Here is a 27091-nt window from a genome sequence, read left to right as displayed (position 1 = left end):
TCGCCATGAATGCCGGGACCTTGTTGTTGTGCCGGGATGCCATTAGGTCGACGTCCGGCACTCCCCAGCGGCGACAGATTTCCTGAAACACGTCCGGGTGAAGGGACCATTCCCCTGCGTCCATGCCCTGGCGACTGAGGAAGTCTGCTTCCCAGTTTTCTACGCCTGGGATGTGAACCGCGGATATGGTGGATGCTCTGTCCTCCACCCACAATAGAATGCGCCGGACTTCTTGGAAGGCTTGCCGACTGCGCGTCCCTCCTTGGTGGTTGATGTATGCCACCGCTGTGGAGTTGTCCGATTGGATTCGGATCTGCTTTCCTTCCAGCCACTGTTGGAAGGCCAGTAGAGCAAGATACACTGCTCTGATCTCCAGAACATTGATCTGAAGGGTGGACTCCTGCGGAGTCCACGTCCCCTGAGCCCTGTGGTGGAGAAATACTGCTCCCCACCCTGACAGACTCGCATCTGTCGTGACTACTGCCCAGGATGGGGGCAGGAAGGATCTTCCCTGAGACAATGAGGTGGGAAGGAGCCACCATTGTAGGGAGTCCTTGGCCGTCTGGGAAAGCGAGACTTTCCTGTCCAGGGACGTTGACTTCCCGTCCCATTGGCGGAGAATGTCCCATTGAAGTGGGCGCAGATGAAACTGCGCAAAGGGAACTGCTTCCATGGCTGCCACCATCTTCCCTAGGAAATGCATGAGGCGCCGCAAGGGATGCAACTGGCCCTGCAGAAGAGATTGCACCCCTGTCTGTAGTGACCGCTGCTTGTCCAGCGGAAGCTTCACTATCGCTGCTAGAGTATGAAACTCCATGCCAAGATACGTTAGTGATTGAGTCGGTGATAGGATCGACTTTGGAAAGTTGATGATCCATCCGAAAGACTGTAGGGTCTCCAGCGTAGCCTTCAGGCTGTGCTGACATGCCTCTCGAGAGGGAGCTTTGACCAATAAATCGTCTAGGTAAGGGATCACCGAGTGTCCCTGAGAGTGCAAGACTGCTACCACCGCCGCCATGACCTTGGTGAAGACCCGTGGGGCTGTCGCCAGACCAAATGGCAGAGCTACGAACTGAAAATGGTCGTCTCCTATCACAAAACGTAGAAAACGTTGATGTTCTGTAGCAATTGGCACGTGGAGATAAGCATCTTTGATGTCTATTGAGGCAAGGAAGTCTCCTCTGGACATTGAGGCAATGACAGAACGCAGGGTTTCCATCCGGAACTTCCTGGCGTGCACATGTTTGTTGAGCCGTTTTAGGTCCAGAACAGGACGGAACGAGCCGTCCTTTTTTGGAACCACAAAGAGATTGGAGTAAAACCCTTGCCCTTGTTCCTGAGGCGGGACTGGGATCACCACTCCTTCCGCTCTTAGGGAGTCCACCGCCTGCAGCAGAGCATCTGCTCGGTCTGGATGTGGGGAGGTTCTGAAGAACCGAGCTGGAGGACGAGAATTGAACTCGATTCTGTACCCGCGAGACAAAATGTCCGTCACCCACCGGTCTTTGACCTGTGACATCCAAATGCCGGAAAAGCGGGAGAGCCTGCCCCCGACCGGCGATGCGTAGGGAGGGGGCTGGAAGTCATGAGGTAGCCGCTTTGGAAGCGGTACCTCCATTTGCTTTCTTGGGGCGCGTGTGAGCCCGCCACGAATCTGAGTTTCTTTGCGTCCTCTGAGTCCCTTTGGACGAGGTAAATGGTGTCTTGCCCGAACCTCGAAAGGACTGAAACCTCTGCTGCCACTTTTTCTGCTGAGGTTTGGTTGTTCTGGGTTGTGGTAAAGAGGAGTCTTTACCCTTGGACTGCTTAATGATATCAGCCAATGGCTCGCCAAACAGTCTCTCTCTAGATAAAGGCAAACTGGTTAAACATTTTTTGGAACCAGCATCTGCTTTCCAGTCCTTTAACCACAAGGCTCTGCGCAAAACTACCGAATTGGCGGACGCCATTGAGGTGCGACTGGTAGATTCTAGGACCGCATTGATAGCGTAAGACGCAAACGCCGACATCTGCGTGGTAAGGTGCGCCACTTGCGGCACTGCTGGATGTATGATAGCATCCACTTTTGCTAAGCCAGCTGAAATAGCCTGGAGTGCCCATACGGCTGCGAATGCCGGAGCAAACGACGCGCCGATAGCTTCATAGACAGATTTTAACCAAAGGTCCATCTGTCTGTCATTGGCATCTTTAAGTGAAGCGCCATCCTCCACTGCAACTATAGACCTAGCTGCGAGTTTGGAAATCGGGGGGTCTACCTTTGGACACTGTGTCCAGCGCTTGACCACCTCAGGGGGGAAAGGGAAACGCGTATCTTTAGATCGTTTAGAGAAACGCCTTTCTGGGTGAGCGTCGTGCTTCTGGATTGATTCTCTGAAGTCAGAGTGATCCAAGAAAGCACTCAATTTACGCTTGGGATAAAGGAAACGAAACTTCTCCTGCTCCGCAGCCGCCTCTTCTGCTGAAGGGGCTGGGGGAGAAATATCCAACAGCCTATTGATGGCTGAGATAAGGTCGTTTACCATGGCATCCCCATCAGGGGTATCCAGGTTGAGAGGGGTTCCAGGAATGGATTCCTGATCACTCTCATCAGACACATCACAGGGAGACTGATTGCGCTGAGACCCTGAGCAGTGTGATGACGTCGAGGGTCTTTCCCAGCGAGCTCGCTTAGGGTGGCTGGGGCTATCATCTGAGTCATAATCCACGGCCTGTGAAGCCGGGGACCCCCCTGTGGGCTGGATTAAATCCAAGTGAGGGGGACCTGAGGACAGAGGCCTCGCCATGTCCAAAGACTGAGCCCCATGCATAGATTGCAAGGTTTCAAGGATTTTTGCCATAGACACAGACATATTATCCGCAAAAACTGCAAAGTCTGTCCCTGTCACCGGGGCAGAACTTACAAGCGTCTCAGCCTGGGTCACTACCCCTCCTGACTCCGGCTGGCGAAGCAGCACCGGGTCGGAGCATTGCACACAATGGGAGCCTGCTGGTAGATCAGCCCCACATGCAGCACACGCAGCACACACAGCCCTGGCCTTGGCAGCCTTGCGTTTTGAGGATGGCATGTTGCTGCTTCCACAGAGTGATCTGGGAGATGCAGCCAGAAGCGACCTCACAGTGCAAGAAATACAATATTTAAATATCTGTACAGTACACCGATACACCGTGAGGCACTAGAGGGACCAGCACAGACAAATCGCTTACCGCCCGCTTAAAAAGCGGGTGTGTGGTCGCCAGATAGCCCCTAGTCCAGGTCTCCCAGAGCCTTGCGTCCTTCCTCCAGCCAGACTGCATGTAATGGCTGCCGGCGTCCTGAGAGGAAGGGGGGCGGGCCCTGGGCGTTCCTGGCTAAGAGCGGGAAGCCTGCTTCCCTCTGTGCCTAGTGTGAGGGCTGGAGCATGTAAATCAGGCTCCAGCCCTCGTCGCTGCTAGCGAACAGCGTCTCTCCCCTACCCTGAATGACAGGGTGGGGGCGGGAACGAAACGGAGCTGCCGGCGTCCTAGGCCCAAAAAGCCGGGGACTCAATTTATAACCGCCGCCGCCGTAAAAGCGCGGACGGCGGATCCCCGGCGCACCACAAGTCACAGCAGCGCCGCCCGGTCCAGAGGGGGTCGGCGCTGCGTTCCCATACACAAACAATCCCCCAGTAATCTGTAGGGACACTGGCTCCAACGTTGCGGTCCCCGGCGCACTACAACACCCAGCCAGCCCGGAGTGTGTCTGTGCCTGCCGGGGACACAGAGTACCTGTATGATGCAGGGCCTGTCCCTGATCGTACTCCTGCTCCGTCTCCAACAGGTTCTAATGGGTCTGTGGATGGAGCCCGGCGTCAGAGCTGAGAGGCCGGCAGGATCCCACTTCCACAGAGCCCTACCAGGGGATGTGGAAGGAAAACAGCATGTGGGGCTCCAGCCCTGTACCAGCAATAGGTACCTCAACCTTACAACACCATCCAGGGGTGAGAAGGGAGCATGCTGGGGACACTATATGTGTCCTCTTTTCTTCCATCCGAAATAGTCAGCAGCTACTGCTGACTAAAATCTGTGGAGCTATGCATGGAATGTCTGACCTCCTTCGCACACAAAGCTAAAACTGGAGAACCCGTGATACCACGGGGGGGTATAGCCAGAGGGGGAGGGGCCTTGCACTTTTGATGTAGTGCTTTGTGTGGCCTCCAGAGGGCAGTAGCTATACCCCAATCGTCTGGGTCTCCCAATAGAGCGCTGAAGAAAAGAAGGCAAAGAGATATCCTGATTAAGATGAAAAGAGGATACCACCTTCGGGAGAAACTCCTGAATGGGGCGCAGCACTACCTTGTCCTGGTGGAAGACCAGGAAAGGAGCCTTGGATGACAGCGCTGCTAGCTCAGACACTCTCCGAAGAGATGTGATCGCTACCAGTAAAGCCACTTTCTGTGATAGTCTAGAAAGTGAAACCTCCCTCAGAGGCTCGAAGGGCGGCTTCTGGAGGGCAACTAGTACCCTGTTCAGATCCCATGGATCTAACGGCCGCTTGTACGGGGGTACAATATGACAAACCCCCTGCAGGAACGTGCGCACCTTAGGAAGCCGTGCTAGACGCTTTTGAAAAAAGACGGATAGCGCCGAGACTTGCCCTTTAAGGGAGCCGAGCGACAAACCTTTTTCTAACCCAGATTGCAGGAAAGAAAGGTAGGCAATGCCAAAGGCCAGGGAGACACTCCCTGAGCAGAGCACCAGGATAAGAATATCTTCCACGTTCTGTGGTAGATCTTAGCGGACGTGGGCTTCCTAGCCTGTCTCATGGTGGCAACGACCCCTTGGGATAATCCTGAAGACCCTAGGATCCAGGACTCAATGGCCACACAGTCAGGTTCAGGGCCGCAGAATTCCGATGGAAAAACGGCCCTTGGGACAGTAAGTCTGGTCGGTCTGGTAGTGCCGACGGTTGGCCGACCGTGAGATGCCACAGATCCGGATACCACGCCCTCCTTGGCCAGTCTGGGGCGACGAGTATGACGCGGCTGCAGTCGGATCTGATCTTGCGTAGCACTCTGGGCAAGAGTGCGAGAGGTGGAAACACATAAGGGAGCCGGAACTGCGACCAATCTTGCACTCAGGCGTCTGCCGCCAGAGTTCTGTGATCGCGAGACCGTGCTATGAAGGTTGGGACCTTGTTGTTGTGCCTGGACGCCATTAGGTCGACGTCCGGCCTTCCCCAGCGGCTACAGATTTCCTGAAACACGTCCGGGTGAAGGGACCATTCCCCTGCGTCCATGCCCTGGCGGCTGAGGAAGTCTGCTTCCCAGTTTTCTACGCCGGGGATGTGAACTGCGGATACGGTGGAGGCCGTGGCTTCCACCCACGTCAGAATCCGCCGGACTTCCTGGAAGGCTTGCCGACTGCGTGTCCCTCCTTGGTGATTGATGTATGTCACCGCTGTGGAGTTGTCCGACTGAATTCGGATCTGCTTTCCTTCCAGCCACTGCTGGAAGGCTAGTAGGGCAAGATACACTGCTCTGATTTCCAGAACATGGATCGGAAGGGTGGACTCCTGCTGAGTCCACGTACCCTGAGCCCTGTGGTGGAGAAAAAACTGCTCCCCACCCTGACAGACTCGCGTCTGTCGTGACTACCGCCCAAGACGGTGGTAGGAAGGATCTTCCCTGTGATAATGAGGTGGGAAGAAGCCACCATTGCAGAGAGTCCTTCCGAAAAGGATACTTTCCTGTTCAGGGATGTTGACTTCCCGTCCCATTGGCGGGGAATGTCCCAATAAGAGGACGCAGATGAAACTGCGCAAACGGAACCGCCTCCATTGCCGCCACCATCTTCCCGAGGAAGTGCATGAGGCGTCTTAAGGAGTGCGACTGACCTTGACGGAGAGTCTGCACCCCAGTCTGTAGTGACCGCTGCTTGTTCAGCGGAAGCTTCACTAGCGCTGACAGGGTATGAAAACTCCATGCCAAGATACGTTAGTGATTGGGTCGGTGACAGGTTTGACTTTGAAAAGTCGATGGTCCACCCGAACGTCTGGAGAGTCTCCAGCGCAACATTCAGGCTGAGTTGGCATGCCTCTTGAGAGGGTGCCTTGACAAGTAGATCGTCCAAGTAAGGGATCAGAGTGTCCCTGTGAGTGCAAGACTGCTACCACTGCCGCCATGACCTTGGTGAACACCCGTGGGGTTGTCGCCAGACCGAATGGCAGAGCTACGAACTGAAGATGGTCGTCTCCCATCACGAAACGTAGAAAACATTGGTGCTCTGTAGCAATCGGCACGTGGAGATAAGCATCTTTGATGTCTATTGATGCTAGGAAATATCCTTGAGACATTGAGGCAATGACGGAGCGGAGGGTTTCATCCGGAACCGCCTGGCCTCCACGTGCTTGTTGAGCAGTTTTAGGTCCAGAACGGAACGGAAAGAGCCATCCTTTTTTGGCACCACAACCAGATTGGAGGAAAACCGTGTCTTGTTCCTGAAGAGGAACAGGGAGTACCACTCCTTATGCCTGCAGAAGAGCATCGGCTCGGTGGTGAGGTGGGGACGTTCTGAAGAATCGAGTCGGAGGACGAGAACAGAACTCTGTCCTGTTTACGTGGGCACAATGTCCCTCACCCACCGGTCTGTGACCTGTGGCAGCTAAATGTCGCCAAAGGCGAGCGAGTCTGCCATCAACCGCGGATGCGGAGAGATGAGAGAGCTGAGAGTCATGAGGAGACCGCCTTGGTAGCGGTTCCTCCGGCTGCCTTCCTTGGGCGTGAATGAGCCCCCGGAAACTGAGCCCCTCTGAGGCTTTTCAGCTCTTCTGGGCGAGGACAATTGGGACCTGCCCGAGCTTGGGAAGGACCGAAACCTCGACTGTCCTTCCAGGACAGCATTAATAGGGTAAGTCGCAATGCAGACATTGCGAGGTTACGGACGCCCCTGCGGCACAAATGTACATATGCTCAAGACCAGCTGTGCAAGAACAGCTGAAAAACTTAGGGTGCCCATACGGCTGTAAATGCCGGAGCAACCGACACGCCGATAGCCTCATAGACAGATTTCAACCAGAGTCCATCTGTCTGGCATCTTTAAGTGAAGTCCCATCTCCACTGCAACTATAGCTCTAGCCGCAAGCCTGGAGATTGGAGAATCCACCTTTGGACCCTGGGTCCCGCGCTTGACCACGTCAGGGGGAAAAGGATAACGTGTATCGTTAATACGTTTGGAGAAAACGCTTATCTGGTAAGCGTGGTGTTCCTGGACTGCTTCTCTGAAGTCAGCGTGGCCAGAAAAATACTCAATATACGTTTGAGCTACTGAAATGGGACTTCTCCTGCTGTGAAGCTGACTCCTCCGCTGGGGGAGCTGAGGGAGAAAGATCCAACATTCCATTGATGGACGCTATAGGATCATTCCTTATGGCGTCACCATCCGGTGTATCCGGATTGAGAGCGTTGTCAGGATCAAAGTCCTGATGAGCTACGTCTGCCTCATCATACAGAGAGCCTCCTGGGACCCCCCCCCCGGAGCACCGATTTTATTCCCAATGAGGGTGGCCAGGGAGCAATGATCCAGATTGCCCATGGCCTGTCCGGACTGCAAGTCTCTATCCCATTGCAACTCCATCCCTGTCCTTGGACAGGGTTGACAGGTGGTTCCTTTGGCCACGTCTAGTAGAGACCCCGGCTAACCAAGTGCTCCAGGGGAGCATTGCACACAATGGGGTTCAGTGCCGTGGAACAGTATCACATGCAGTAAAAACAGCATCGAAAGCCTGTGTTGCTTATATGCTGCTGCCGACTAGCCATCTAGGACATAGAGCCAATAATGGCGACCGTACAATGCAATGTATAGCATACAAGCATAAAGTACAATGAACACTGCAGCACATGCAATACAAGCAGCATAGAAAGCCTGTGCCTTGGCACCCCTGCTTTTCTGCCGCTGTAGACTAGCCATCTAGGAGAATATAGCCCAGAATATGGACCATACAGTGCAATGTATAGCATACAAGCATAAGTACAAATGAACACTGCAACCCCTGCAATACAAGCAGCATAGAAAAAACCTGTGCCTCAGCACCCTTGCTTTTCTGCTGCTGTAGTCTAGTCATTCTAGGCGAAAATAGCCCAGACTAGCGACCGTACAGTGCAGTGTATAGCATACAAGCATAAATACACATGAACACTTCAGTACGTGCAAAACAAGCAGCATAGAAAGCCTGTGCCTTAGCACCCCTGCTTTCCTGCTGCTGATGTGTCGCCATCTAAGAGGGCATATAGCCAAAGATAGCGACCTATGCAGTGTAAGCATAAAAATACAAATGGACAACTGCGGTATTTAGTGGGGTCAGCACTTCAGGTGCCGCTTACCGCCCGCCTATAAGCGGGTGTGTGGTCGCCCTAGTCCTGTGCCTGGTTGCCCAGAGTCCGATCTCTCAGCTCGGACTGCAGGAATGGCTGCCGGCGTCTTCTCCAGCTCGTGTGAGTAGGGGCGGGCCGTGGGCGTGCCCCCAAGTCAGAGCGGGAAACCGGCGTCCCACAGTGTCCAGTGAGAGGGCTGGAGCATGTAAATAAGGCTCCAGCCCTCGGCGCTGCTGATTGTACAGCGTCTCTCCCCTACCCTGATTGACAGGGTGGGGGCGGGAACGAAGCGGAGCTAGGCCGCAAAAGCCGGGGACTGGATTTATAAGCGCCGCCGCCGTAAAAGCGCGGTCGGCGCTAAGTCCCCGGCGCACTACAAGTCCCAGCCGCGCCGCCGCTCCCGAGCGTCCGGCGCGGTAGTTCCCCATACATAAAGTCACTCAGCTAGGCTGCAGTGACTGTAACCCTTTACTGTCCCCGGCGCACTAGCACACCCAGCAAGTCTGGAGTGTGCTGTGCCTGTGTGTACGGGGACACAGAGTACCTGAATGGTGCAGGGCCTTGTCCCTGAACGGCACTCCCGCTCCACATCCAGCAGGTTCAATGGGTCTGTGGATGGAGCCCGGCCTCAGGGCTTTGGGGCCGGTAAGATCCCACTTCCTCAGAGCCCCTCAGGGGGATGTGGAAGGAAAACAGCATGTGGGCTCCAGCCTCCGTACCAGCAATAGGTACCTCAACCTTACAAACCACCAGCGGGGTGAGAAGGGAGCATGCTGGGGGCCCTATATGGGCCCACTTTTCTTCCATCCGACATAGTCAGCAGCTACTGCTGACTAAACAGTGGAGCTATGCGTGGATGTCTGACCTCCTTCGCACAAAGCAGAAAACTGGTGAGCCAGTGATCCCACTGGGGGTGTATAGCCAGAAGGGGAGGGGCCTTACACTTTTTAGTGTAATGCTTTGTGTGGCCTCCGGAGGCAGTAGCTATACACCAATCGTCTGGGTCTCCCAATAGAGCGACGAAGAAATAAATAATTGCTATGACATCTAAATCCAATTTGCATAATAATTTGGAACATTGTGTATAACAGAGACCCTTAATACCTCCTGCAGAGGAAACTGACGGCAGAAGTGAGCAGTGACAACTCAAATTATTGGTGCTTCAGAAAGTAAAGTTATGTTCATGTACATTATGTAATTTCTTTCAAAGGGAACATTTAAAAAAAGCTTCTACTAAACCCCTCTTCCTTCTGAGTATTATTTTTCTGATATGAGTGACTTTCTATCAGAATAATCTTCAGTTTGAAAAAGATCACTACTAGTGTGAACAGAGCAAATGTTTGGTGAAATGTAATAGAAACTACTATAGGTACACAGGTACTTACTGTGGAGAAGGTTCCTTGGGTCTTTTCCGTGAAGGTGATGGACTTCTTGATGCAGATTGCCTACGTCTCCTCCCAACTTCTCCATTTTTTACTCCTGATCGCTTTGGCCGGTCATCTTCTGAAGAGGAGGATGACCCAGAATCTAAAATTGAAACCGCAGATTTCAAAGTTTTAAAGCCAATTCTCACAATAGTAAGAAAAAAAAACAAAACAACTTTTCTGATCACAAAATGTCCCATCTATCATTGCCTAAAGTGACATATGTGACCAGTTTTACTTGGTTACAGCAAAATACAAAGTCTATAGATTGAATAAGTAAAACATTAATTACCTGAGGAGGATTGCTGATTTTGTCTCCTATATTGACGACGTTGCTGGACTGAATCAGATGTTCCCATTTTGCCTCCCTTATCATCATCTGCAAAAGCAAAATTTTATGAGCAATCGTACCCCCCCCCCACCCCCGCCTGTTTTCACCTTCTTGATTTTCAATGGGGGGGGAAAAAAAGGTCTGAATTCAATTTTTATATTATTTGAATTTTTTTTCCATATATTTTTTTTAAAAAGTTTCCCTGAATTTAATAGTTCCCTTGGGGGTCTTGAACCTGTGTCTAATTGCTTGTGCTATATAGGAGCAGTGCACCAGCATTGCTGTATATAACTGGTCTCTTTCTTTTGAACGCCAGCTAAAAGCTGACTTTCATAGGAGCACAGTCATGTCAATAAAGGGGGTCTTCAGCAGACCCCCAGGTGTCATGGCAACCCATCAGTGCCTCATAATCATGTCACGTGCATGCTGATGGGCCCATAGAGTGACATGCCTTAAATGATGCTGTCTGACAGTGGCCCTTAACAGGTTAACAGCTGTGAGCGGAGCATATGCGGTTTAATTCAGCCATTATCTGCGGACAAATATGCAGGCTCGGCTTGTAAACCCACATGAAAATCAGGGGGGTGGAATACGATATATTAATCTGTCGGTAAGGAGTTAGAGGGACTTACCATTTAAAAAAAAGTGGGCTCGAGATGTCTACTCGGTACAGCCGTTGAGATCAATTTAATAGATACATTGGTGATGTGCATGCAGTTATGTGGCAACTTTTGGCCAAACAGAGCCAATACTTAAGGGTACTTTCACACTTGCGTTATTTTCCTTCCGTTACAATCCGCCCTTTTGGGAAACAGCGGAATCCGTTAACGGATTCCGCTGTTTCCCATAGACTTGTATGGTTGACGGATTGTACCAAAAGGAGCTGCGTTGCTTCCGCTGGGCGACGCTCCGTTGCTTCCGCCCAGCGGGAGGAACGCAGCATGTAACGTTATTTTGAGCAGCGGAATCCTCTGGATTTCACTGCGCATGCTCTTTTTTTTTTTTTTTTTTTTTTAAATCAAACTTTATTTTGGCTCGCGGTGGCCGAACGTTCAGCTGAGCGCCCGGCCGTCGGCAAGCGACAGCGCTAAGCTGAATGACCGGCCACCAGCATGCCCGGCCGCCGGCAAGTCACAGCGCTCAGCTGAGCGCCCGCCCGCCGGCATGCCCGGGCGCCGGCAAGTGACAGCGATCAGCTGATCACCCGGCGGCCGGCTGCAGGGAGCGATCAGCTGATCACCCGGCGGCCGGGAGCGATCAGCTGATCACCCGGCAGCCGGCTGCAGGGAGCGATCAGCTGATCACCCGGCAGCCGGGAGCGATCAGCTGATCACCCGGCAGCCGGGAGCGATCAGCTGATCACCCGGCGGGCGGGAGCGATCAGCTGATCACCCGGCAGCCGGCTGCAGGGAGCGATCAGCTGATCACCCGGCAGCCGGCTGCAGGGAGCGATCAGCTGATCACCCGGCAGCCGGCTGCAGGGAGCGATCAGCTGATCACCCGGCAGCCGGGAGCGATCAGCTGATCACCTGGCAGCCGGGAGCGATCAGCTGATCACCCGGCAGGCGGGAGCGATCAGCTGATCACCCGGCGGCCGGCTACTGGGAGCAATCAGCTGATCACCCAGCGGCCGGCTGCAGGGAACGATCAGCTGATCGTTCACTATAGTCTGCCGCTGGTAAAACCGGGAAAAAAAAAAAAAAAAATCAAAACGAATTGCGTTGTTTTGCAGCATCCGTTGCATCCGTTGTGTCACTATATGCAACACATCCGTTGCATCCGTTACACAACGCAATGCAACGGATACCGTTCAACGCAAGTGTGAAAGTAGCCTAACACAGACCTCATATGTAGCGTTGCATATAGTTTGAGGGACAGACACAAAAAAAAAAAAAAATACATGACTTACCTGACTCAGATATTTCCCTTTTGCGTGGTTTTGGGGGAGGTGAAGGAGATTTCCGCTTCTCTATAATTTTGTGTTTTGATGCTGTAATAAAATACAACAAAAAGCTTAATGTAAACTAGGTTAGAAAAAAAACCTCAAAAAACAAAAAAATATCCACAAACCATAAAACGATTACACAAGTCTTATGAACTATGGGAAAAGTTTGTAATTACCTGAAATACGAGCTGGTGAAACAGAAGCTCTAGGCTTCCTAGAACGAGGTAACTGCTGTGGTGATGGAGACCTCCTTTTCGGTGGTGGGCTTGGAGGTGGAGACTGTCTATAACGTCTGCGTGGAGGACTGGCAGATGGAGAGGAGCGGCGTGGCTTGCGTGGTGGGCTGGAAGAAATTCTTTTGGGCTGCTTCTTAGGGGGTGGGGGTGGTGATCGGGAAGAGGAGGATGAACTACTACTTCCAGATAAGGATGCTGAAGAACGCCTCCGACTGAACGTTGAAAAATAAAGAAATGTTGAAAATATTTTAAAAGAAAAAACCCAAACAAAAACATTGAAGAATGCAATAACCATTAACTGGTATATGCTCTCATACAGAACTTATATCTTACACTAACATTAACCCTTTAGTGATCAGGCCTCAACAAGACTTAAAGGGGTATTCTCATGTGGTTTCGAGCAGCCCAGCAATGCAGTTTCCTTACTTCCTCGTTTCTGGCAGGGCAGGATCTCCTTTGAGTGACAGCTTTGGTGAAGAGAGCTGTAGTATTAGTGGAACTATATAGCGCTGCACAAGTTCTACTCTACAACATTTCGCTGTCAGTGGTTTTGTATCTGCTTCTACACTATCATCTCCATATTTACAAACAGAGATAACAGGGCATTTGAAGAATACAGGATCTTACAGCAACAGAAGAATGCCCTCTTTAGGAGACCTTTTGTGAAAGCTGCTTGGTTAGTGACTTATAACTGTACGTCTCTTTGGAAGAGGAGAGGGAAAGGAGAGAGGTGAGAAGCTAACTGCTATGTGAGAGAAGAAAAAAACCTAGAGGGGCAGATCTGTCAGTCCAGGGGACTGGGCAAGGAGAAGCCTCTGAAGCCCAACCTGTTCAACTAGCCTACAGCGCAGCTCGGTCCCTGGTGGCTATTAGAGTATGCTTTTCTATGAAATGACGCAATGCTTCAGAGTCCAACATACTGTACATAGCCGAGTTCGTACAGCCAGTGGACGATTCCGGTCGTCCATGGATTGGGTAGCATGTATCAGATGTCCCATTCACTTTAACCCTACGTCATATATTTACAATACGGTCATATAAGGCAGGGTTCCCCAACTCCAGTCCTCAAGGCCCACCAACAGTGCATGTTTTCAGGATTTCCTTAGCATTGCACTGCTGTTGGAAGCAGCACCTGGGCAGGTAATTACATTAACACCTGTGCAATACTAAGGAAATCCCAAAAACCTGCACTGTTGGTGGGCCTTGAGGACTGGAGTTGGGGACCTCTGATATAAGGGGTAAAGATGAACAGCAGACTATCAAATACATACCGTCTAACTGGACTTCTGCTTCTCTTGTGTCTAGGTGGAGGAGGCATTCGGCGAGGAGGGCTTCTCCTTCGAGGAGATGGCCTACGCCGGGGACTAGGTCGCCTTCTTGGGCTGTAGGACCTATTATATAATCAAGAAATATTGTGAAATCAACAATTTTTGTATTGCTAATTTAAAATTTTAACTTAAAAAAAAAAAAAAAAAAAAGCTTAGACGGAAAAAAAATTCTAAAAATGGTCCATCACCTACCTGGATCTTGAACGATGACGTCTTCGCGGTCTAGAATGGGAAGGGGAACGAGATTTGGACTTTGATTTTGAACGTGAACGAGATCTATGACGATGTCGCTCTTTCTCTTTAATTTTCCGGGTATTTGGCTCTGGTGATGCATCCTTGGTATCTGGTGCAGAATCAGGTTTGGAAACCTTAACTATGTCACTGAAAGAAAATAAAGTCTTTAATAGGCATATTTAGGGGGAAAAGAGAATCAAAACAATAAAGAGAAGCTGATCAGTGGCCTCCATGTTCACCTGCCATACTCCTTGCTTAACCCCTTTACGACCTAGTACGTACCGGTACGTTCTAAATCATGAAGGGGTGATCACCACCGGCTGCTGAAGTGAGCCGATGGTGATCCCCACACATGTCTGCTAATTTGAATAGCAGACATGTGTGCCTTGCAGAAGCAGATGGATTCATGATCTTGCCACGACTGTTAACCTCTTAAAATCAAAATGTGATAAATGGATTTTTGTGTACTTACCGTAAAATCGTTTTCTCTTAGCCATCATTGGGGGACACAGGACCATGGGTGTTATGCTGCCTATCCATAGGAGGACACTAAGTAGATGCAAAAGCATAGCTCCTCCTCTGCAGTATACACCCCCTGGCCGGGCCAGGCAGCCTCAGTTTTAGTACACAAGCAGGAGAAAAAAAAAAACAGTAAAAACTTCTCAGAGGAACATGAGAAAAGAAGAGTCATAACCAAATAAGGTACTGAGAGAACCAAGACCCAACAGGGTAACAGGGTGGGTGCTGTGTCCCCCAATGATGGCTAAGAGAAAACGATTTTACGGTGAGTACACAAAAATCTGTTTTTCTCTGACGCCTCATTGGGGGACACAGGACCATGGGACGTCCTAAAGCAGTCCATGGGTGGGAAACATAAAAGAAGACAACACAACCTAAGGACTAGGAACCAGTCCCAGACAGCCTGGAGCGCCTACTGAGAGAGGTGCTCTACTGCAGTTTGCAGAATTTTCCTACCTAGATTTGCCTCAGTTGAAACCTGGGTATGGACTCTGTAATGCTTTGAAAACGTATGTAGGCTAGACCAAGGTCGCAGCCTTACACACCTGTTCCACTGAAGCCTGATGCCGAATGGCCCACGAAGCGCCAACTGCTCGCGTGGAATGAGCCCGCAGCTCACTAGGAATGGGCCTTGCAAGCGGTAGACTTCCTGGATCGCAGAGCGAATCCAGCGAGCCAGAGTCGCCTTTGAAGCTGCCTGTCCCTTCTTAGGCCTCTCAGGAATGACGAACAAAGAGTCCGTTTTCCTAAGAGGGCTGTCCTGGATATGTAATATCTGAGAGCTCTGACGAGGTCTAACGAATGCAGAGACCTTTCCACCCTATGAACTTGGGGTGGACAAAAAGGAAGGCAGAACAATGTCCTCGTTCAAATGAAACGGGGTAAGAAACTTTGGAAGGAATCCCGGAAGGGGGCGCAGAACCACCTTGTCCTGGTGAAAGATCAGAAAAGGCTCGCGGCAAGAGAGTGCTGCTAGCTCCGAAACCCGTTTGATGGACGTAATTGCCACCAGGAATGCTCCCTTCCAGGACAGAAGAGCAAGGGAGGATTCTTTGAGGGGTTCAAAGGGAGACCTCTGGAGACCGTCCAGAACGAGGTTGAGGTCCCATGGGTCCAGCGGCCATTTGTACGAGGGAACTAGATGGGAAACGCCCTGGAGGAAGGTCTTGACTTGCGGTTTTTGAGCCAGGCGGCATTGGTAGAAGACTGAGAGCGCTGAGACCTGCCCTTTAAAGGGAACTGAGAGCCAACCCCGCTTGCAAGCCAGACTGTAGAAAGTCGAGAATTCTGGGGATGGCCAGAGGCATGGGCTGCACGTTAGTTTCCTTGCACCATGAAAGGAAGATTTTTCACGTACGGTGGTAAATGCGGGATGAAGCAGGCTTTTCGGGCGCTGATCATGGTGGAAATAACCGCGGGGGAGAATCCCGCTCTTGTTAATACCCAAGTCTCAATGGCCATGCCGTCAGCTTCAGGGCTCTGGAGTTCTGATGGGAAATGGGCCCTTGGGTCAGCAAGTCTGGGATGTCTGGAAGGCGCCGCGGTGCGTCTGCGAGCATTTGTACTAATTCGGCGTACCAGGCACGCCTGGGCTAGTCCGGTGCCATCAGTATCACCGGGACTCCCTCTGCCTTGATCTTCCTGATTACCCGCGGCAGCAGGGGTAGAGGTGGAAATATGTAAGGCAGGCGGAAGTGGTGCCAGGAGCAAACTAGAGCATCCGCGCCGATGGACTGCGGGTCGCGTGACCTGGCTATGAACGCGGTTTCCTTTACATTCAACCTTGAGGCCATTAGGTCCACGTCTGGTGTGCCCCAGCGAGTACAGATGTGTAGAAACACATCTGGGTGGAGAGACCATTCTCCGGCGGCCAGGCCCTGGCGACTTAGAAAGTCTGCTGCCCAGTTCTCTACCCCCGGTATGTGTACCGCTGATATCACTGACCCCGTCGACTCGGCCCAGCTGAGGATCTTGTGGGCCTCGAGATAAGCCGCTTTGCTGCGGGTGCCCCCCCTGCCGATTGATATAGGCTACAGCTGTCACATTGTCCGATTGGACTCGAATCTGACGACCCACTAGCAGAGGGCAGAACGCCCTGAGCGCGAGGAATATCGCGCGGAGTTCCAGGATGTTTATGGGTCGGAAAGACTCCTGGGGCATCCAACGTCCTTGAGCAGTGTGGTGCCGGTACACTGCTCCCCAGCCTAGGAGGCTGGCGTCCGTGGTCAGGATCAGCCAGTTCACTGGGAGAAAAGATCTCCACTTCGATAGGGATGATGACCGAAGCCACCAGCGGAGTGCGTACCTGACTGAAGGCGTCAGGTGAAGATGTCTGTCCAGGGAGAAGGGGCTCTTGTCCCAGGCCGCTAGAAGGGCTAGCTGCAGTGGGCGGAGGTGCAGTTGAGCAAAGGGTACTGCTTCTATAGCCGCCACCATCCTGCCGAGCACTTTCATGCTGAATCGAATGGAGCGAGACGGAGGACGTAGAAGGCAGCGTACCACTCATTGAAGAGCGATTGCCTTGTCCTGAGGGAGAAGGATCAAGCCCCGACGGGTGTCCAGGGATATGCCCAGGAAGGTGATGGATCGTGATGGGACCGGCGATGATTTGTCCAGATTCACTAGCCACCCTAAGCGGGATAGGGTGTCCAAGGTGATCTGTACGCTGGTTGAGCAGTCGCGGAAGGAGGGGACCTTGATGAGGAGGTTGTCCAAGTAAGGGAGAACGACTACTCCCCTGGCGTGAAGGACGCTCATGGCGGCCGCCATGACTTTGGTGAAGACCCTTGGTGCGATGGCAAGGCCGAAGGGTAGAGCTACGAATTGAAAGTGGGAGTCCTGAATTGCAAAGCGGAGGAACTTTTGGTGATCTGGGGCGATGGGTATGTGCAGGTACGCGTCCTTGATGTCTATGGATGCGAGGAATTCCCCTTCGACCATGCATGCAGTAATGGACCTTAGGGACTCCATTCTGAAACTCCGTACGTGCACATGTTTGTTTAGGTGTTTGAGGTCCAGGATGGGTTGAACTGACCCATCCTTTTTGGGGGCCACAAAGAGGTTGGAATAAAAACCCCCGAACTTCACGTCGTCTGGGACAGGTATTATGACTCCTGCTGTTTGGAGCGAGTGGATTGCTGAGGAAAAAAAACTTTGCGTCGTTTGAGTCTTTGGGGGGTTTGAGAGAAAGAACCGACTCGGGGGTCGGGTCCGAAATTCTATGTGGTAACCGGAAGACACAAGGTCTCGCACCCATTTGTCGTCTGCGGCAGCCCAGATGTGTTGAAAAAGCCGCAGTCGACCTCCTACAATGAGTGTGTCTTCCGGGGCAAACAAACGTCATAGCCGAGTCTACCTAGTCCTGGACTGTTTCGGTCTAGGCTGCCATGATGAAGTGGGTTTCGGGGAGAGCTGAGGTCGGTCGGTCCCTGCGTAGTCCGCGGCTGGTGGCGGGGACAGCACGGGATGTCGACCAACCAAATGAGTTCCGAAAGGAGCGGAACGAGGACTGTGGACGTCTGGTGAAGGACGTCCTGGACTTCAGCTGGGGGAGGGAGGTACTCGTTCCTCCTGTGGCGTCAGAAATGAGCTTGTCCAGACGTTCGCCAAACAATCGGTCTGGAAAAAAGGGGAGGCCCGTGAGAGACTTCTTGAAGGCAAAGTCCGCTCGCCATTGTCGGAGCCAGAGAGCTCTACGGATGGCTATGGTATTTGAGGCGGCAAAAGCTGCGCAGGTAGCAGCGTCCATGGAGGCCTGCATGAGGTACTCCGCTGCAGCGGCAATTTGAGCTGTTACCTCTGAAGGTATGAGTGAACTGGGATTCCTCAAGCAAAGTGTTAAGGGATTCTGCCCAGACCGAGATCGCCTTTGCGACCCACACAGTGGCAAAGGAGGGCGAAAGGGAGGAACCCGCAGCCTCAAAAGCAGAGCGGGCGAGGTGCTCCACCTGTTTGTCTGTCGGGTCCTTGATGGAGGAACCATCGGGTAAAGACAGGAGAGTCATGGTCAGTGGTAATGGATGGGGGATCCTCCACATGCAGAGCTTGGTTGATTGCTGCTATAAGGGAGTCTATTGCAGTTTGATCATCTGGGGAGGATGAAACCAAGGAATCATCCTGGTACAAACCGCATTCTCCCTCCTGCAGCTCTTCAGAAGCCGTGGAGCGTGTGGGAGAGCCTGCCCTGTGTCCTCCCGAGGGAGAGCCTGCTGGAGACACCCAACCGTGTGCTCTTTTCCTGATCCCTGCAACCGGTGAAGCATGTGCCCGGATTATCTCAGAAGGATCCTTCATAGGGGTATCCTCAGGCTGCGTTCCGTCCAGGGACCCAGAAGGGTGTGGAGGACGACATTGCATAGCCAGCACCAGGTTCTATGACAGTTTTTCCATGGATTGGGACAGAAACTGTGCCCATTCCGGTGGGCTGGGAGCCCTAGGCTCTGGGCTGACGGTTGCGGCGGTGGTGGCAGGGGGTCTTGGGGGGCTATAGGGGCACAGGATTGACAGAGAGAAGAAGAGGTGTGTTTACGTGGTAGCTCAACGTGGCAGGCAGTGCAGGCTGAATAATAGACTATGTGGGCCTTAGCACTCTTAGTGCCCTTAGAATTCTGCATATTCCTAATAGGAGTATCCCAGGAGGGGGAGCAATGCTCAGCAGGGCTACAAGTGAAGCAATCACCTCACCAGAATCAGACGATAGCTCTGTGGAGATCTTCCCACACTTTCCTGGGGGAGGGAGGGGCTTATCGAGGCCGCGGGGGGCAGGGCTTAGCGCTAAAAGAGCGCAAAGAAAAAGTCAGTGTGCCCCCCCCCCCCCCCCGCTGTGGGTAGTTAAAAACGGCGGGAAGGGAGCTTCTGACAGTTTTCCTCCCTCTCCCTGCAGTCAGCACACAGCTTGTCGCTGGTGGTTATCTCTGCCGGCTTTTCTGAGCAAATAAACAGAGCAAATAAACAATGAGCTCCTGAGCTCTGTGCCCTCCCCCTGCCACGGGAAATTATCTGTGCAGGACTTTCTGCAAACAGCGAGGGACTTCCCCCCCCTCCTCCAGCCAGCAAGCTAGAGAAAAGTTAACACTGTGTTCAGGATCCTTGGGGCTCTCCTCCTTGCAATCAGCAAGGGACTTTCTCATAATAAATACTGTAAATTCAAGCTTCTGACAGTTTGCAGCCCTGGGAGCCTTCCCTGCACCGTCTTTTCTCCCTTTGTCTGGGAAACCTGTCAGGGGGGATCTCACCTTAAACAGTGCTTCAGTCCAGGCAGTGAAAATAGCAGAGTGGAGGCGACACTCCACGTTCCCGCCCGTTGATGGTAGTGGGAGATCTGTCCCAAAAGGAAACAGTCGCCCTCAAAAAATAACAAACCTTGAAAGGAAGTGCCTCCTACAGACAATAAGCTAAAACAGAGGCTGCCTGGCCCGGCAGGGGGTGTATACTGCAGAGGAGGAGCTATGCTTTTGCATCTACTTAGTGTCCTCCTATGGTTAGGCAGCATAACACCCATGGTCCTGTGTCTCCCAATGAGGCGTCAGAGAAAGCGCTATTCAAAGTGTCGCAGTAGGGAAAGCGCCTTTCCTCGTCGCCATCAGAGGCCTTGTGAGGTGATTACGGGGAGCCGATGGTTGCCATGACAGCACATGGTAATATGAGGACTCCTGTCACTATCATGACGTAGTTCCTGTTTCAGCCAACAGAGCGCTGGCTGTAACAAGAACGCAGCATTTCTCTTGATCAGAGAGATGCTGCTCTGATAAGGAGACATGAATCAGCGATCAGACTGCTGATCCTTCTAGCCCCCAAGGGAACTAGTAAAATGAAAAAAGAAAAAAAAAAAAAAGAAAAAAGTTTTTAAAGGGAACCTGTCAGGTACAATATGCATTCAGAACCACGAGCAGTTCTGGGTGCATATTGCTAATCACTGCCTAAGGCTATGTGCGCACTAGAAGATGGACTTTTAAGAAAAATCCGCACCCTCTGGCAGAATACCGCACCTGCGGCAAAAAAACACGGTAGAACCGCACCCACGTTTTTGCTGCGATTTTATCCCTGCAGGGTTTTTTTACCATTATCTAATGGCAAAAACCGCAGGTACCTGCAGAAAAAACGGATTTTTGTGTACTCACCGTAAAATTGTTTTCTCTTAGCCATCATTGGGGGACACAGGACCATGCTTATCCATAGGAGGACACTAAGTAGATGCAAAGATGTTAGCTCCTCCCCTGCAGTATACACCCCCTGGCTCAGCCAGGCTACTTCAGTTTTAGTACACAAGCAGTAGGAGAACAAGTAACAAAACGTGAGTGAATACGCATAACAAAAGTACTGAGACAGAAAAAAGCTAAGGCCCAACAAGGCAAAAGGGAGGGTGCTGTGTCCCCCAATGATAGCTAAGAGAAAACGATTTTACGGTGAGTACACAAAAATCCATTTTTCTCTGACGCCTCATTGGGGGACACAGGATCATGGGACGTCCTAAAGCAGTCCATGGGTGGGTAAACAATAAACAACGCAACCCAAGGACTAGGAACCAGTCCCAGATAGCCAGGAGCGCCTACTGAGATAGTGGAGTACCTATCGTTTGCAGAATTTTCCTACCTAGGTTCGCCTCAGCCGAAGCCTGGGTATGGACTCAGTAATGCTTTGAAACAGTATGTAGGCAAGACCAGGTCGCAGCCTTACACCTCTGTTCCACTGAAGCCTGATGCCTAATGGCCCAAGAGACGCCAACTGCTCGCGTGGAATGAGTCCGCAGCCCACTAGGAATGGGCTTGAGTTGCAAGCGGTAGACCTCCTGGATCACAGAGTGAATCCAGCGAGCCAGCGTTGCCTATGAAGCTGCCTCTCCTTTTTTAGGCCTTTCAAGAATGACGAACAAGGAATCTATGTTCCTAAAGGGGCTGTCCTAGGTACGTAATATCTGAGAGCCCTCACAAGGTCTAGCGAATATAGAACCCTTTCCACCCCAAGGACTGGGTGTGGACAAAAGGAAGGCAGAACAATCTCCTCGTTAATATGAAACGGGGAAGTAACCTTCGGAAAAAAATCCGGACAGGGGCGTAGAACCACCTTGTTCTGATGAAAGATCAGAAAGGGTTCGTGGCAAGAGTGCTGACAGTTCCGAAACTTGTCTGATGGACGTAATCACCACTAAGAATGTTACCTTCCAGAAGAGAAGAGCAAGAGAAGATTCCTTAAGAGGTTCAAAAGGGGACCTCTGGATACCGTCCAAAACGAGATTGAGGTCCCATGGGTCCAGCGACCGTTTTTTACAGGGAAACTAGATGGGAAAAACCCTTGAGGACAGTCTTGACTTGCGGATTGCAAGCTAGGCGGTATTGATAGAATATCAAGAGAGATGAAACCTGCCCCTTAAGGGAGCGGAGGGCCAACCCCTTTTGCAACCTGACTGCCAAAAAAAAAAAACAAAAAACAAAAACAAAAAAAAAAAAACAAAAACAAGAATTCTGGGGATCGCCAGAGGCATAGGTTGGACATTAGATTCCCTGCACTGGGAAAGGAAAGTTTTTCACGTACGGTGGTAAAAACAGGATGAAGGCCGGCTTTCGGACACTGTACATGGTGGAGATGACCGCAGGAGAGAGTCTCGCTCTTGTTAAAGTCCAGGTCTCAATGGCCAGGCCGTCAGCTTCAGGGCTCTGGAGTTCTGATGGGAAATGGGCCCTTGGGTCAGCAGGTCTGGGATGCTTACGAGGCGCCATGAGCAATTGTACTAATTCAGCATACCAGGCGCACCTGGGCTAGTCCGGTGCTATTAGTATCACCGGGACTCCTTCTGCCTTCATCTTCCTGATTACTCGCGGCAGCAGGGGCAGAGGCGAAAAACATGTAAGGCAGACTGAAACGACTTCAGGAGACTAGAGCATCCGTGCCAATGGACTGTGTATCACGTGACCTGGCTAAGAACGCGGGTACCTTTGCGTTCAACCTTGAGGCCATTAGATCCACGTCTGGTGTACTCCAGTGAGTGCAGATGTGTGGGAACATTTCTGGGAGGAGAAAACCACTCTCCGGCAGCCAGTCCTTGGCGACTTAGAAGGTCCGCCACCAAGTTCTCTACTCCCGGTATGTGTAACGCTGAAAACACAGACCCCCGTCGATTCGGCCCAGGTGAGAATCCTGAGGACCTCAAGATAAGCTGTCTTGCTGCTGGTACCTCCCTGCCAATTGACCTACGCCACAGCTGTTGCATTGTCCAATTGGACCCGAATCAAACGACCTGCTAGCAGAAGGGGGAAATGACCTGAGCGCGAGAAGATCGTGCTGATTTTCAGGATGATTTCTGCGAAGGGAAGACTCCTGGAGTGTCCAACGTCCCGAAGCAGTGTTGAGCCAGCACGCTGCTCCCCAGACTAAGAGGCTGTCGTCCGTGGTCAGGAGTAGCCAGTCCACTTGGGGGAGAAAAACTCCTTCTCGATATGGAAGAGGACTGAAGCCACCAGCAAAGCGCATAGCTGACTGAAGGTGTCAGGTGAAAGGTTCGTCCAAGGAAAAGGGGCTCTTGTCCCAGGCAGCTAGAAGCGCAAGCTGCAGTGGGCTGTGGTGTGACTAAGCGAGCAGCACTGCCTCTATAGCCGCCGCTATCCTACCTAGCACTCTCATACTGAATCGTATGGAGCGAGAGGAGTATGTAGAGGGCAGTGTACCGCTTGTTGTTGAGCAGTCGCCTTGTCTTGAGGGGAAAGTATCAAGCTCCAAAGAGTGTCCAGGGACATGGCCAGGGAGGTGACTGATTTTGACGGGACCGGGGATGATTTGACTGGAGTCAGAAGCCGCCCTAAGCGGGATAGGGTGCCCACAGAGATCTGCACGCTGGTTGTGCCCTTGATGAGGAGGTCATCCAAGCAAGATAGAAGAGCGTAGGGCCACAAATGGAAAAAAAAAAAAAAAAAAAAAAGAAGCCCTGAACTGCGAAGCGGAGGAACTTTTGGTGAGCTGGAGCGATGGGTATGTGCAGGTACGGGTCCCTGATAGATAGGGAGGCAAGGAATTCTCCTTCGACCATAAAAGGTAATAATGGACCCTAGGAAGTCCATTCTGAATCTCCTTACGTGCACGTTTGCTCAGGTGTTAGAGGTCCAGGATGGGACGAACTGACCCGTCCTTTTTTGAGGACCACGAGAGGTTGGAATAGAAGGCCTTGAACCTCTCGCCGTCCGGAACAGGTACCATCACCGCCGCCGTTTGGAGGGAGTGGATTGCTGAGAAGGCCACGTGGTGTTTTGGAGCCTCTGGGGGGGTTTGAGAGAAAAGACTGACCAGGGGATCGGGTTCAGAATTCAATGTGGTAACCGGAAGACACAAGGTATCACACCCATTTGTGGTCTGAGGCGGCGGCCCAGATGGAGGACGACGAGACTCCTCGGTCTTTGTCTAGACTGCCAGGTCGAGGTGGACTCGAGGAGGGCTGAGAAGGTCGGGCCCTGTGTGTCTAGTAAAAAACATCCTGGGCTAGAGTTGGGGGAGGGAGGTACTCTTTCCCTCCCGTGGCGTCAGACAAAAAAAAAAAAAGCCCGTCCAGATGATCGGCAAACCATCGGTCTGGAAAGGAGTACTGCGAGAGGCTTCTTAGAGACAGAGTCCGCTCTCCATTATCGGAACCAGAGGGCCTTACGGATGGCTATGGTATTTGAGGCGGCAATAACTGCGCAGGTAGCAGCGCCGAGGGGGGCCTGCATGAGCTACTCTGTCGCCGCAGCAATGTGAACTGTTACATCTGTGAGGGTCTGAGGGAAACTGGTAGTCCTGGTGCCTGTGCGACCCACACGGAAGGGGAGAGGGACCCGCGGTCTCGAGGCAGAGCGATCGAGCTTCTCCACTTGTCTGTCAGGTTCTTGAAGGAGGATCCATCAAGTAAAAGACAGGAGTGGTCCTTCAGGCAGGCGGAAGCCGGGTGAGGGTCCACCGAGGCCGGATCAGCCCAGCCCTTAGAGACAGCTAAGCCAAAGGGGTACCGGGACTCCATGAGTTTACGGATACCGAAGCAGCGTTAAAAATCCCTTTTCTTTTTTTTTTTTGAGGTTTCTTCACCCTCTTAAAAGGAGACCGCAGGGTCAGTAGTAGTGGATGGGAGATCTTCCACATGCAGAGTTTTGGTTGATTGCTGCAATAAGCCCATCGCAGCTTGATCGCTCAGGGAGGTTGAAACCAAGGAATCATCCCTGTACAAACATCATTCCCCTTCCTCCGGCTCCTCAGAGACCGCGGAACATGTGGGAGAACCCCATCTGTGTACCCCAGAGGGAGAACCATGGGGGTCATGCCCTTTTTCTGATCTGCAACCAGTGAAGCAGAGGGCTGATTCTTATCAGAAGGACCCTCTATAGAGGTGTCATCAGGCTGCGTTCTGTCCAGGGGCCCCGAGGGGTGTGAGGACGACGTTGCATAGCCAGCACCAGGTTCTGGGAACTGTGCCCATTCCGGGGGACTAGGAGCCGTAGGCTCTAGGCTGGCAGCGGTTGCTGCGGTGGTGGCGGGGGGGTAAGCTACAGGGGCACCGGACTCTCAGAAGGAAAAGGTGCTATGATCCCCTAGTAGCTCAGCGTCTTATAGTTGTGCAGGGCATAAAACATGTGACTACAGCCCCTGGCTGATGAGCCACAAACTGATTGTATTGAGGGAGCAATGCTCTGCATAGCTAATATGCAAGTGAGGCTATAACTCACCCAGAACACTGATAGCCCCCCCCCCCTCCTCCTGTGTCACAGTTTCTGTGGGAAGGAGGATGTTGAATGTTTCACGAATTTCCATGTCATCCTTGGCCTGCTGTGCAGGGGCCATGCTAATCTTCTGTGTAGCTCTGCATTTGAGCATATGTGCTGCCAAAGCTAGCACCCTGTGTGAGGGGGAGCGTGGCTTATCGAGTGTTGGAGGGGACAGGGCTTAGCTCTGACAAGAAGGCATAAGAAAATATAATAAACAAAACAAAAAATGGTGGGAAGGGACTCACCTTCCCTCCTCCAGCCATGCACAACAATGGTGAACAGAAAAAGAAAAACCTCTATAAAAGTGTACCACAGCTGCGGCTGCACTGAGTCCTGGGAGCTCTCCCCTCCCCCCCACCACAGGTGGAATGCTATGTAGGAGTCTGCAATCACAGCCCATGTGCATCCAGTCAGTGTGACCTTTGCTCCAATTTCCCGTCAGGGAGCCAGTGTGCAGATTCTGACGCCTGCTGGCAGAACTTGTATCAACTCAGACCCTGCCAGAGGGAGTGAGGAAGTTTTCATCTGCTCTGTGCTCTGGAAAAATCGGAATGAGCTCACCTCAGCTCCTGTGGAGATGGCAGTCTGATGCCTGGTCACACTTGGTGCAGAACTTGTATCAACTCAGAGCCTGGAAGAGGGGCTGAGGAAGTTTTCATCTGCTCTGGGCTCTGGAAAATCAGTGCCATGAGACCTGTCGTCCAGTGAGTAACAGCCCAGGATCCAGCGTCGCAGGAGGGGGTACAGGGAGGCGATACTCCGCGTTCCCGCCTGTTGATGGTTTTGGGAAATCGGTCCCCGAAGGAACCATTGTCCTCTAAAAACAAAAAATTCTTGCTGCAGTAATCTGCAGAGATGTGCCTCCTATAGACACTAAGCTAAAACTGAAGTAGCCTGGCTAAGCCAGGGGGTGTATACTGCAGGGGAGGAGCCAACATCTTTGCATCTACTTAGTGTCCTCCTATGGATAAGCAGCATAACACCCATGGTCCTATGTCCCCCAATGAGGCGTCAGAGAAAGAAGTGATATGCACATTAATTCTGCAGCGGAAATTCCGTGGGTAAATCCGCAGGTGTAAAAAGAACGCAGTGTGTGCACAGCATTATTTTATACCCATAGGTATTGCTGGGGAATCACAGCAGAAATGTTAGACACATTTTCTGCAGCAAATCCGCAGAAAATCCGCAGCATGCGCACATAGCCTAACAGTCCCTGTATACACTAGCATAGATAGAGATCTTTAGAAAAAGTATTTCTAAAGATTGTTTATCATATGGTAATGAGGCCAGGGACTAATCTCAAGGACGCGCGTTCCCTTGGCTAGTCGCCACCCTTAACATGTTAGCACACCCCTGTGGGCATACCAACATGCTATTGAATGCACAGCTCCGCCGCACATACCTCAGTCTTAATGGCGGCCAGCAGAGGATGAATGTGCACTGCGCATGATCTGGAGTCCCCAGCACTTCCGGTCATATGCACTATACCTCACTGAAGCCAGGAAGCTTATACTCGGCATCAATTTAATGAGCATGATCGGAAGTCCAAGGGACTCCGGCCCATGTGCAGTGCACATCCATCCTCTGCCGGCCGCCATGAAAAGTGAGGTATATGTGGTGAAGCTGCGCATTCATTAGCATGTTAGTATGTTAGCACGCCCCTGTGGGTATACTAACATACTATGTGAGCTGGCTAGCCAAGGAAAGTCATGCCCTTGCGACTAGTCGTGGGCCTCATTAGCATGTAAGAAATTATCTTTATTAATACTTTTTCTAAAGAGCGGTGTATCTATGCTAGTGTATACAGGGACTGCTAAACAGGGATTAGTAATATGCACCCGGAACTGCTCGTGGTTCTGGGTGCATATTGCACCTGACAGGTTCCCTTTAAAGTTAAATAAAACAACCTAAAAATTTAAAATCACCCCCCATTCGCCCCAATAAAAATTAAAGGATTAAACAAAAAATACACATATTAGGTATCTATGCGTTCAGAAATGCCTGATCTATGAAAATATAAAATCAA

General features: G+C 51.7%; 1 protein-coding gene and 1 pseudogene across 4 annotated transcripts in view; both read right to left on the bottom strand.

Moving 5' to 3' along the window:
• Nucleotides 1-27091, bottom strand: part of SRRM1 (serine and arginine repetitive matrix 1) — a 165785-nt gene that overhangs the window by 50978 nt on the left and 87716 nt on the right. For all 4 annotated transcript variants that reach the window (XM_075336082.1, XM_075336083.1, XM_075336084.1 and 1 more), the window contains 6 exons: nt 13787-13975; nt 13538-13657; nt 12207-12478; nt 11995-12075; nt 10047-10133; nt 9716-9857 (listed from right to left, as the gene is read on the bottom strand). In XM_075336082.1, the coding sequence (XP_075192197.1) occupies nt 9716-9857; nt 10047-10133; nt 11995-12075; nt 12207-12478; nt 13538-13657; nt 13787-13975 (891 nt within the window). The remainder of the gene's footprint in view (nt 1-9715; nt 9858-10046; nt 10134-11994; nt 12076-12206; nt 12479-13537; nt 13658-13786; nt 13976-27091) is intronic.
• Nucleotides 25082-25195, bottom strand: LOC142292798 (U6 spliceosomal RNA; annotated as a pseudogene).

Source organism: Anomaloglossus baeobatrachus, chromosome 2 (genome assembly GCF_048569485.1).
Source record: "Anomaloglossus baeobatrachus isolate aAnoBae1 chromosome 2, aAnoBae1.hap1, whole genome shotgun sequence".
In the NCBI taxonomy this organism is placed as follows: domain Eukaryota; kingdom Metazoa; phylum Chordata; class Amphibia; order Anura; family Aromobatidae; genus Anomaloglossus; species Anomaloglossus baeobatrachus.
Note: the sequence above shows the minus strand (reverse complement) of the source record. Positions and strands in the feature narration are given on the sequence as shown.